Below are 12,821 nucleotides of genomic sequence, written 5' to 3' on the forward strand. Positions count from 1 at the left end.
GTGTTGCTATAAGTGTTCTTGATCTTTCATGATAATTACCAATAATTATATGAAACCTTAACAAACGGTGGGCACATAAATGTCAATGTCCTTTTATTTCACAATAACTATGCAAAATAACATGAAAAACTAACTACAAGACAATACGTTAATGTAACTAGATTTAACTTTTCATAGAAACTCTAAAGAATAACATGAAAGTTAACAATTAAAGGGTGTATGTATGTCACATTGCTAACCTTTTCATGAAAGCTTTAAGACATACCATATAAAATTAACTATCAAGAGATATGTGTGAATATTTCATAGGAACTATGAATAATTTCATGAAAAATAAATAAACAAAGAGCATGTAAATGTCAATGCCCATATATTTCATAATAACAATCAAGCATGCCATGATAATGATCACTAAAGGTCAAAGCACATCAATGTGAGACATCATTTTCTCAAAGATTATGTGTAGGAGAAGGATATTATGATAGATTTTGTGCTAACAATTGAGCAAATAACATATATCTTGACTAAACCATTGACTGAAGAGCAATTCATTGTCTTGAGAAGAGAATTGGGAATGATAACTCCTAATGAATTATAATGTTTTCTTAATCCTTATACCTATGCTTAAATTTGAAGCCATCATTTAATTATTAATAAAAACTTAAGTATCAAAGTATCTAATGATGTGTATACAGGACCTCACCCCTAATCTTAAGTGTTAATAAGGTGAAATTGATCCAAGTAGTTAGTTCAAGTATGGACATGAGAGAATTATGCAAAACAAGCTTGGACAATAGTTAAACTAAATGTGATTAAACTCACCAAAAAAATTGGATTTGACCAACACCCTATTTTAAAGAAAAGCTCAACTCATGCATATAAGTCTTCCTTTTCATTCCCCATCCTTTTTTATAATGTCAAAGGGGAAGAGAAAGTTAGAGTTACCATAGAAAGGAGGAGAGGGAATATTAGTTAAACATTAAAACATATTAAAATAAATTCTAATATAAGGGTTTTAAGATTTTTTTTCAGTGAATATGTGGTCTTACTATTATGATTGCTTCACTCACCATTGTACGTTTTAGTTCGTTTTCCTTTAAACTTTCGTGCCAATTTAAAGGGGAGCTATTATACCATGACTTAAACTAAACCTTTGATTGAGGTCTTGTCATCATCAAAAAAGGAGAGAATGTTGAACAAAGTGTTTTGATGACAACAAAATCAAAAGAAAGGCATTTGTTACTTATGCAGATTGAATATCATAGATTAAATGACAAAACCTTAAGAAGAAAGAATGCACGTAAAGAACTCTTAATGAAATTATCTTAAACTTCTTGCACATGAAGAAATAGAAGGGAGCACGAGAAAGAAGAAAATCAATGTCATATTAAGCAAGCTACACTCAAGAAAATCAATGATCAAGAGAAGAAAATAGGTTATGTTTATTTTATTCTTCTTTTAGATAAATTTGTGAAAACTATTGAGAGCTTGAACATGAATTAAAGTAAGATTGCATCATATAGAAAGTCATAGGCTCATAAGTCCTTTAACGTTAAATCGTCTTATTTACATAAGGACAAGAAGTGTCCACACATGTTTGACACAAGTTTACATGCACTTATGATTCATATTGTTTTATTCACACTTGGACTATAAGTGTTCCACGTGCATTTGATCATCCTTTATGCATAGATGACTTAGAGGATCTTATTCAACTTGAAATGGGCCTTGTTTGAATTAGAGCATCAGAGGTGAAGACATAATGCTACATGCTAATTCATGCTTTAAAATCTCCTGTCCACGCTTGATTATTGAGTCAGTACAGAGAAATATCTTGGATAAGTTTTTGTAATTTGATTCATGTTTAGATGATATTTTTAATCAAGCTTGATTGATCCTAAGCATCAATTTGAAGTGTACCTAAAAAGCAATCCACGCTTGGATTCTATTGAGTTCACACTTGAATGGATGAAACATTTGTTAATTTTCAAGTATGACTTAGAAAGAGCCTTAGCATTAATCAAGCTATCCAGACTTGGTTTAGAAATTTCCCAAGCATGTTTTACATCATAAAGAGGCAAGATACCTCTATATACACATTCATGCTTAGTACACAAATTGCCTACATGTGCTTAAACTTATAATGAAGCTTAATGCTTCAACCTTCATCATACATGCTTGAACCTAGATTTGTCCATATTTGGATCAAAGTGAAGTGATAAGTGAGCCTAAGTGAAGATAGCTCATCCACGCTTGGATCATGTCTATCATGTGTAAATGAGAGTTCTAATAGATTTAATGCACTTCACAGGAAAAGTTTTTTATCTAGCATTAACCATTTGGCATGTCTCTAACTGCTATAATCTATTTTTCTCTTGAGGGTTTCAATAGTTTGAAAAACATTATTTTATATATAAGACCTCATTTAAGTGAATGGGTAACAATATTAAATGATTATTTAGTATCTTGCATTGAATTCTCACTTGTCATTATATGAAAAAGCTCTCAAGAAGTTTATAAGCTTTTATTATTTTATATCTACTTTTTTTAGAGAGTCTCAACTATAGAAAGCTATTTCATTTTGTCTTTTAAAATCTTAGAAAAGATTTTCTAAGTGTAATTATAATAGCTTACTTGTATAAATAAGTGTGTTGTTGAAAATTAAGACTGATTTTATCTTCTAGGTTGTATTAAGGTGGTAAGCACTCATTAAAACTTGTAGGATGAATCAAGATAAATCAATTGTGTCCGTTCTTCTTTTCACTTAAAAACTCTTTCATTGCTCATAAATTTGTGTATAAATTTTTTACACTTTGCATCAGCATTTTAGTTGGGAAAAGTTTCTTTGAGAAATTTTTAAGAACACCTAATTCACCTTCCTCTTGGGTGCTTACCTGATTCTACACAATAGGCTTATTAGTCATTACTAACTATCCTTAAACTGATTAACACTCAATTTTACCTAGCCACTCTTAATTAAGTAATTAAGTTTGGTAGTTAAAATTTATGATGTTACACCCCAAGCCAAAACTCTTGCACCCAAAGCCTATAACATTTTACCTAAAGTCTATAACCTTACACATTACACCTTGCACCTTAAGCCTATTTCCTTACACCTCAAGCCTAAACCCTTACTCTTAAAACTTATAATCTTGCACCCCAAGCCTAAACCTTTACACCCAAAGCCTATAACCTTACACCCTAAGCTTGTACCATTGCACCCGAAGCCTAAACCATTACATTTATACCTTGTAACCTTGTAACTTGCACTTTAAGTTTATATCCTTGCACCTAGAATCTATCAGCTTGCACCTTAAGTCTATGCCCTTATATCTCAAGCCTAAACCATTGCACAAAAAGGTTATCACCTTACACCTTAAGACTATACCCTTCTACCCTAAGCTTATTACCTTACACTTTAAGCCTAAATCCTTACAACCAAAGCCTATATGTGAGAGTTATATGTTTCTCAAGATAATAGATAATATTTTCATGGAAATATATGTTTTTCATGTAAAAGTCATATGTTTAGTTGGAAGAGAGTCATAACATCTTTCTATTTCCTTCCAAGAAATTGTTCTTTTTTAATCCTTAAAACATGTTGCATACAAGGAAATTATCGACGAAAAGGGATCATATGCCTTTTATTTTTCACGAAAACATGATGTTATCCTAAAAATGATAACCTCCAAAATATTAGTTCCTCAAAACATGTACACTAATAAGCACATAAGACACCAAACTCTTGATCAATAGCATACATTAAAATTAAGATAATGATGATATTGAGAAGTTCACTACATTGTCAAGCAAACATATTTTCACGACAAATGTCCCCAATAAGGCTAACATTGTAACATCCCAATTTAATTTTTTTAGAGTTAATTAGAGTTATTAAAAATTAGGAAGAATGTTTGAAAGTAAATAAATTAATTAGGAGATTTTTTTAGTTTAACTTACTATATAATTCTGTGTTAAGATTTGTTTTTTCAAATTGGAAAAAACAATAACAATGATATTAATAACTAAAAAAAAGGAAAAGGAGAAGAGGCAGTGAAGTATTAGAAAAACAAAAAAAAATAACAATAATAGTTATAAAAATAGAGGTGGTGGAGGGAGTGTATTAAGGTGATAATTTTTTTTCCCCATACTCACTCACACACAAGAGAGAAAGAGAGATAGAGAGAAGGAGAAAAAAAGGAGTAAGAATAAAAGTTTGAAAAGATTTTGAGGTGAAATATCATGTTCAAAACTATTCCTATTATCAAAACTTTTTTATATATATTTTTTCCTCATCTAAAGCTTTCTAATGATAGTAAAATTTTGATGAGTGTAGCAAATTTTAAGATTAAGATTTAGAGTAAGTATTGACTTTTAATAATAGAAGCTACAAATTAATAGAGATAAATTAGTACTTGAATTCTATCAATTTAGATTTGTTCTATTAACTAATTTGAGAGTTTAAAATTAAAATTTTAGCTATCAAATTTGTGATTTCTAATGTATAAAATATTTATATTGATTAAGTTGTGTTTTTGAAATTTAGATAAGTTAATTTAACTTAATTGTGAATTTTTATTAGAGGGATTTAGATTGGAAGAATATGGTTGTAAATTTGAGAAATTTAGTTGAATTTTAGATTTAATTGATAAATCACAATATATATATATATATATATATATATCTAATAGTATTTATATCATTCAATGTCATAGATTAATTTGTTATTGTGGCTAAAAAGTTCCTTTACACGCCTGCGTTAATTATAGTTTGAAAAAAAGATAACATTAGAATATCCTTTCATATATTAAGATACTGGTTTTCATTATTACATACATATATATCAATACTTATGTAATTTTATTGTGAAATGTAACATTTGTTCTATGTGATGCAAAAGAGGTAATAAGGATAGCTAATAATGTGATTGTTTGTTTAGTATTGATGGTTGACTATACATGTCACGTGGTTCACCTCTACTATACACGTAATAGTTGGCCTTTTACTTGTAGTTCTTAATGTTTTTGACATTTTGGGATTATAGGAACCTCCTTTTAACAAGGAGAGTTTTATTCTAATGGCAATGTATATTTGGTCAAGTATAACATCAGTTTAGGCTACAACCAGCGATGATAAGAGAGTTGATGGTCATAAGGGTGAGTTTGGGTAATATATCATTGTTGTTTTAATTTAATATTAACTTAGAAATGGTTATATGATTGTGAATCACGCACTTCCTATTTTATATTATGTTTGTGAAAGGATTATAAGATATATTATTATATTTATGGATATGTTTACAAATTGGTTTCAAAAAGTATATTAAGATATGTTAGAATATTCAATTGTTACTGAGATCTTCGATCTCACATGTTACCTCTTACCAATTTTCAAATAAGCAGTCAAGTGGATATAGAGGGAAGGTACTGAAGAAGTCAGCTTGGGCTTTTTTCTCTCGGCTTAGCAAGTGGTTATCAGTTTATTTTACAATTATAGCTGCCATGACCTAAGAACCTTATATAATTTTATTTTGAATAATTGTTATAGGTTATTTGACTAGAATTGCTTAATCCTTTTGTTTGAACTGGATAATTTTTAAACATGTCAATTTAGACTGTAGTTTTCTATTGAGACAAGCCCATTTATTTTGAATTATACATATTAATGATATAAAAAAATATGTGTTTAGCATAATTGATGATATCTATAAAATATTGTTGAATCCTAGACTTGCTATAAATTATCTATTGGGCTTCATCTGCCCTAAGTCCAGTGGTTATTGTTAATCTCACTGTTGTTTTGTTTGGACAAGCATTTTTTTTAAAAAAAATATTTATTTATAAAGGGAAAAGGGGGGAAGGTTTTCATTTAGTGAAAAAATTGTAATAAAAAATTAGGCCCATTACAAACATAGCTAATATAAGCTAGTAGTATTTATTCATTATATAAACTTACAACAAACACACTGCATAACTTATTCATTCATGTTTTCCTTTGCATCCAAATTACCACCACTTTTGTTGACAATATTTGGTAAGATTTGATCCTTAAAATTCTCTAATTGAACACATCCAAGTGCCAATATCATCATTACCTTGATCCTTCTAATTACCAGCAACCATGTTACCTACCCTAAGTGCATCTTCTCCTATAGGCTAGCCCCAATTGGCCCAAAAAATTAAAGGATGAACAAAAAAAAAAGAATATTTTAATATTTAGAATTATGGCTTGGCCTGAATACTCGAATAAAAAATAATTTTTTTATAAAATATAAAATATAATAAATATTAATTAATTTTTTAAGTGTTATGTTATTTTATACTAAAATACCATATATTTGAGTGCATTAATATAGTTATTTTTAAAAAAATTAAAAATATTTATATTTTCATATTTTTATTATTTTTAATCAAGAAAATATCTCAAAATAATATTTAAAATATATTTTAATATTTATTTTTATATTTTAAGATCCAATTTTTTTAAAAAAAAGTTGAGTCATTTATATCATTTTCTTATCCAAAAAAATATATTTTTTATTTTTTATAAAATAATATAATTAATTTTAAAGTAAAAATAAAATTAAAAATAATTTAAAAAATAAAATTTAGGCATCTACGAATTTTTGGCTCTACTACTAGATAAACATAATAAATAGAACAATATTCTTGAATAATAATTTAGTTATTGTCCATGTCAGACTTAGTTAAAAATTAAGAATAAATTAAAGTAAATACACCTTGTATGTAGAGGTAAAACAATATAAAAAGTTAAAAAAATAATTTTAAAAAAGTATTTTACTTATAATTAAATAATTTTTTATATAATATAATGATGATTATTTTTCTTATATTCTTAAAAATGAAAAGTACAGTATACCTAAAAATTATTAAAAATTTTGATCTAATTGAAACAATAATTTTAAGTTAATGGTCTAACTGTGGTTGAATTGAGATTAACTTGATTATAATTAAAATAATTTAATTTAATTAAAATATATAAAATATTTATATATGATCATAATAAAAGCAATATTTAAATAAATAAGACATTAATTTACGAGTAAAAGAAACATTCATGAATAAATTACACATAATACAACAAAACAATAACATAGCTACTTAAATACAAAGTTGATAAGTTATTATTTTTTATTTTTTTCCTTTTAAATTTAAAATAATATTTTATATTTAATAGAATTATTTAAAAATTAAAATTATTAAAATAAAAAATATTTTTAAAAAGTTTCAAGCATTCGAGCCGACCCCAATAAGCTTGAAACCCTAAAGTATTCAAATTAGGCTTGGCTATATGGGCTTTTTAGAAATAGTAGGATAATTTAAGCCTCATGTAAATAAGCTAACCTGAATTAAGCCTAACTTGAATAAGCCCATCCCACCTGAATTATCAGCTCTACCAATGTGTCATTACCTTGATCCTTCACATTATGAGTTTTGGAAGCATTTGCAACACCATCACCACTCCTACCTATCCTATTGTCAACACCAACATTATCTCTATCTTTGACACAACTTTATCTACCATGTCAACCTTGTCTCGACCTTTAGCCACAACGTCGTTCTCAGCACCCACATTATCTCCAACTTTAGCTCTAACATTATCCACAATCCTTTCCATAGCCTCACCATGTTCAATAGTTACAACAACCTTTAGACCTTTAGTGACATCTTTATTAAGTAGATAAAAGGTTGTGATGCTTTATTACAGCATTAATCACTCTCCTTAATGTCAACAGTGTTTATGATGTGTGGTATCACTTGTGTTAACATGTTAAAAATTTAGTAAATTACTCCTCATCCATATAATATAAGTATGCAAGCAACTCATAATCGCAATTCTTTAAGATGTTCTCAATTTTGTTGAAGAAGATTTATTTTAGGATTATATTTATTTAGTGGGACATTTATAACTAATTATATGCCACAATACAATCACAAGCAGATGAACATATGGGCAATGCATAAGTATACAAAAGGCATGAAGAGGCATAACAACATTAGAGTGCTAACCTTTTTTAATAGATTTGGCTTTCCTAAAGTTGGTATCAAGCTTTTCATACTCTGAAGAAAACTTTTTGCAAGGATGGGCGTTAAAGGAAAGGAAGGTATTGTAAAGCCATCCCTTAATCACTCCACTTTTCTGATCATTCTTAACCTTATCCGACCAAGTCTTCACTCACACCACTAAATGCTCCTCCATCAACGCTGTCCATCGTAGCCATGCTCAACTTTCCCCCGTCGATTATCATCTCTTTAGTTCTTCTATTAGGGATTGTCACAATGTTTTTTCTTTAAAAAATTGTTCGTTTAAACAGAGGGGCAATTTGGCCAATTTATTAGAGGCTTTTCTAAATATTATAATAAGTTTGGTCCCTCAGCATAATTTGCCTTTCAAGGAAGTCTTTTATAGCAATTTTTCCTTTAATAGATTTCCCAAGCAATCTATATATTGACAAAAAAACATAGTCATAAATAATTAGCTTGTAATTTACTACTAACTTTTGTAAATTTCCAACTAATGTTGTAAATAATCCCTTGCGTATTTGCTTAATTTTTTTAAGCGTTTTATTTGTATACTAATAGCAAAAAATTGAGATTCATAACAAACTTTCATAAATTTTTAACTGACATTACAAATAATTCTAAGTGTATTTAGAAAATTTTTCAATTGACTATTCACATTTTTTTAAGAGTAAGATTTATATACTTGACTTTATATATTTAATATACTTATACTCTATCAAATTATGAAAAGTAAATTTTAACACGTTAACAAAATAATAACAAGAATTTATTAAAAAAATAAATAATCTATATAAGATTCACATGTTTTAATGTAATTGAAAATAAGTAAATTAAATATATAAATTTTTTCCTCTTTTTAATTGTAAGGAAGAACTATAGCCTATTATTGAAATTTTAATAATTCAAGATTTATAATTATCATTAATATTCTCATGGGATTTTTAATTATCATGTTCCCTGATATTATATATCAATATAAGGGTGTTTTTGCTATTTTAACATTTGCTCATTTTCCTTCCTCTTTATTTTTTCTTGCCAATCCAAATGAAATGAATGATAATATTATATCTTTAATTTTATCTTCATTTTATTTTTTCTCCTCCATTTTTCTTCTCTCTCAGCTTTTCTCTTCATCTAAAAGGAAGATGCTAATGTCAAACAAAACAAGCAGAGCAAGTTGTAGGCTGAGAGTTTAGAGATGAACAATGATCTCATCAGACTGTATCCTCAATTAAGTCTTCTTGGGTTACAATACATGTTAATTCGTAATTTTCTACATCATTAACGAGTCCATGGGAATCTCTTGGGCCAGCATTTTTTCTCGAAAGAAGGCAGACTCCTCCTATTCAAATTTTACAAATACACAATAACCAGCCTAAATGCCTCAAGTAGTTCATGTATTCACTTGTTAATTCAATGATTCTTTTGGCGATAATTCTTGATCTTTGGTGCATTTGTCAGTTGATACAAGAACAAGGAGGTTAGGGTGTAATGTAACTACTGGGGCACTGAAATATATTTTGAGCCCAGGCCCAGATAGGAAAAAGGAACATACCCAGCACACACTTATCTGTTTATACATAGGCTTCTGTGCGTTGGTTAAAAATCCATAGCCTTGGGAGGCTTTGACACTGATGTTTATGGGGTGCATGGGAAATTCAGAGGGGCTTGTTGCTATAAAGTCTGTTGAAATTTAGAGAGGCCTGTTGTTTCAAAGTAAATACAAATTAAATTACCTTTAAATTTTTTCCCTAACTCTCGAATTAACTCACAGGAAGACCAAGGATATAATACAATGTATTGGAAGTTTTGTATTTTTTTTTCATTGAGATTTCTATCTTAATTGGGTGAGAGTATTTAGGTATATTTGGCAAAGGTTTTCTTCTTCACTACTGAACATTCTTATATGAATTAATAGGCTAGTAGATACATCAAAAATTTGTTGTGTGTATTTATGACTGAGCTAATCCAAACACCAACAATATATGCTCCATAAAAAGGAAAAGAAATATACGTAGGAGCATAAATGCAGAATAATACTCCTATGAGATAAAAAATAAAATAACAACTAAGAAGAGAACCAACTCTAATTTAAATAATATGAACTAGTTCAAGCTGTGATGACAAAGTGTGGTTGAGATCTAGCTCTCAATTTACAAGATACATAGATATTTTCATTTATTTAAAAAAACAAAGAAATAAAGAAAAGAAAATTAAAAGGTGGAGATTATACAAGGTTTGGAAAGGAATAGCTCACTTTCTATATTGGAGCAGTTGATAAGCACAAATTACTCTTGTTCTACCTTAGTAGGAGCAACACATGAAAAGTGTTGATGCTTCTCCTCTCAACCTTGAAAAGAAGGCTAAAGACGCATGAGTAACACAAGTTTCCATCTAAAACTTCCCCTAATTGATGCATCATGCTTGTTTCATTCAATACAAGAATCTAACTTTTCCAAGCAACTTGTATCGTCCCTCCTCACACATTTGATATCTCATTATAAGACTCATTAAAATATTTATTTAACATAAATCTAATCATGAAGAAAAGCATGATTGAGAAACAACTATCACCTGAGAATTCAAGTGATGCATCAAGCAACATTAGTCTCTCCATAAATGACAAGGAGATTGGTTGCACTAATGCAATGCCCAATTCTAAGCAACAATATATTCTGGTGAACAACTATACTCTCCACAGCTCACCTATCAAACTTGACCTGAATTATGTTCGCATGGTAAGAAAATAGCCATTACTAGCCCACACTTTTAAATATGTGACAGCTTTATCAATATTTGTTTTTCTAAAATGTAGGCCGTGGCAGAAATGGTGGGTACTTTCATTCTGATGTTCTGTGTGTGTGGAATCATTGCAAGCACACAATTGCAAAATGGACAAGTAGGCCTCCTAGAGTATGCAGCTACAGCAGGATTAACAGTTATTGTGGCAATCTTCTCAATAGGGCCAATCTCTTGTGCCCACGTTAACCCAGCTGCCACAATAGCTTTTGCAACATTCGGTCAATTTCCATGGTTGAAGGTCCTCAAGAAACAAGAGCGCAATCAATTAATATACTTCAAGCATAATTGTTATATTAGCTAATAACTTCATATCTTTCTCGTTCTTCTTGAACAGGTTCCAATTTATATACTCGCCCAAACAATGGGTTCTGTGTTGGCAACATATATTGGTAGCCTCGTCTATGGCATTAGATCAGATGCCATGATGACAAGGCCAATCCAAGGACCTATCTCTACCTTTTGGGTGGAGCTTATTGCAACTTTCATCATAATGTTCCTGGTTGCAGCCTTGACAAGTGAACTTCAATCAGTAAGAAAATATATAATTCTGCCTTCATATTGCATCAATCATGCCCCATAATTTCAATTTCTCTTAGATTTTTAGGGTTGGAAGTTTTGAAAATCTCTAAAATTGCAAAATTCACAGGCTTAAATTATATGCAATTCAACTTCCACAATTTGATAAAATTCTTTGATAGAATTAGAATAGTTAATCACTCTAAAGAAATAGGCATTTTTTATATTCTTGTTTTAGCCCTTAATTGGGTTTGGGGGTCCTATTTTGAACTATAACTTGGCTAAGTTAGAAGGCAAATTGTATCTTTTACCTTCACACATTAGAATTAGAAGTAATACAAAAGAACGTAATTTGGGCTTCACCTTTGTCTGTGTAAAAGATCTAGGTTAACTTGAAGGTGAGAATTCAAATTCAAAGCCCATTCTAAAGGCCAGGATTGGGATTGAGCCATTCAGGTGCAATCTAGGGACTAGGTCTTGGGTCTAGTTCATGTTCAAGTTCCAACTTCCAAATAATAGTACACTAACCACGGTGAAGAAAAGCAAAATCTCTTGGTTAAAACTCAATACATTTTGCAGGTGGGTCATTTATCTGGTTTTGTTGTTGGAATAGCTATTGGACTTGCAGTGTTGATCACCGGGTATTATCTGCAAACCCCATGGATTTTTATTTTCTTACAGAACGCTTTTGCAAAAAGCAAGGTCACATAAGCCTGTCTCTTGAATTAATTGCTCTTGATTTTGTTGCAGACCTGTTTCAGGGGGATCAATGAATCCTGCAAGATCATTAGGCCCAGCAATTCTGTCATGGAAATTCAAGGACATATGGATATACATCACAGCCCCCATAAGTGGAGATGTAGCAGGTGTTCTATTGTTTCGTTTTCTGCGTCTCAAACACCAACCTTGCACTACTTTTTCCTCCCCAAGCACAACTCACGATGACCATTCCACAACCTTGTACCCAAGCTAGTGTGTGAAGGCATTGCAGAATCGACGTAACTGCAGAATTGTGTCAATTAATTGTGTCGTTGAATTCTTCACTGTCCTTTTTTCACCTGTTTCTAGGGAGGAGTAGGCCCTTGATTTTGTTGGAACAGAAAAAACGGTGATTATTCTCCATAAGAATCTTAAAACCAGATGAAATATCGGAGACATTCTATCATAAAGTTGTCACCTTAGTCAGTAAGCTCTCAAAAACATAGGGACCCTTAAAACGTGACACTAACGAAATTGAAGTGATCTGCTGTATTTGATGCAATAGCGCCAAAAAAAAAAAGATCATGAATGCAGCTCATGTTTTCAAAGTGCTTCGGCCTTTTGAGAGAGAGCTATAAGCTGCATCTGGTGAATTATGATAGCTTCAAAAAAAAAAAAAAAAAGGCTGGTATCTAAGGCTTTAAATATATTCAAGACGAGGTATACCGTATAACCGAATTGGATGGTAGCCTTCCAACT

General features: G+C 30.1%; 1 protein-coding gene across 1 annotated transcript; it reads left to right on the forward strand.

Annotated features, from left to right (window-relative positions):
- The first annotated feature begins 10,605 nt into the window (after nucleotides 1–10,605).
- Nucleotides 10,606–12,464, forward strand: LOC129308042 (probable aquaporin NIP7-1). Its single transcript, XM_054949013.1, has 5 exons — nucleotides 10,606–10,783; nucleotides 10,861–11,085; nucleotides 11,182–11,376; nucleotides 11,943–12,004; nucleotides 12,114–12,464. Exons 1-5 carry the CDS (start codon nucleotides 10,694–10,696, stop codon nucleotides 12,334–12,336), a joined length of 795 nt encoding a protein of 264 aa, XP_054804988.1. The 5' UTR covers nucleotides 10,606–10,693; the 3' UTR covers nucleotides 12,337–12,464.
- Nucleotides 12,465–12,821: the final 357 nt, after the last annotated feature.

Source organism: Prosopis cineraria, unplaced genomic scaffold (assembly GCF_029017545.1).
Source record: "Prosopis cineraria cultivar Desert tree isolate PC_DT_omini unplaced genomic scaffold, ASM2901754v1 PC4, whole genome shotgun sequence".
In the NCBI taxonomy this organism is placed as follows: Eukaryota; Viridiplantae; Streptophyta; class Magnoliopsida; order Fabales; family Fabaceae; genus Prosopis; species Prosopis cineraria.

What these genes read in the sequence shown, in the direction of transcription:
- LOC129308042 (XM_054949013.1), top strand. Translation starts at nt 10,694, where the DNA reads ATGCCCAATTCTAAGCAACAATATATTCTGGTGAACAACTATACTCTC. An exon ending in TGACAAGTGAACTTCAATCA is followed by an intron (nt 11,377 to 11,942) that starts GTAAGAAAATAT and finishes TACATTTTGCAG; the next exon opens with GTGGGTCATTTATCTGGTTT. An exon ending in CTTGCAGTGTTGATCACCGG is followed by an intron (nt 12,005 to 12,113) that starts GTATTATCTGCA and finishes ATTTTGTTGCAG; the next exon opens with ACCTGTTTCAGGGGGATCAA.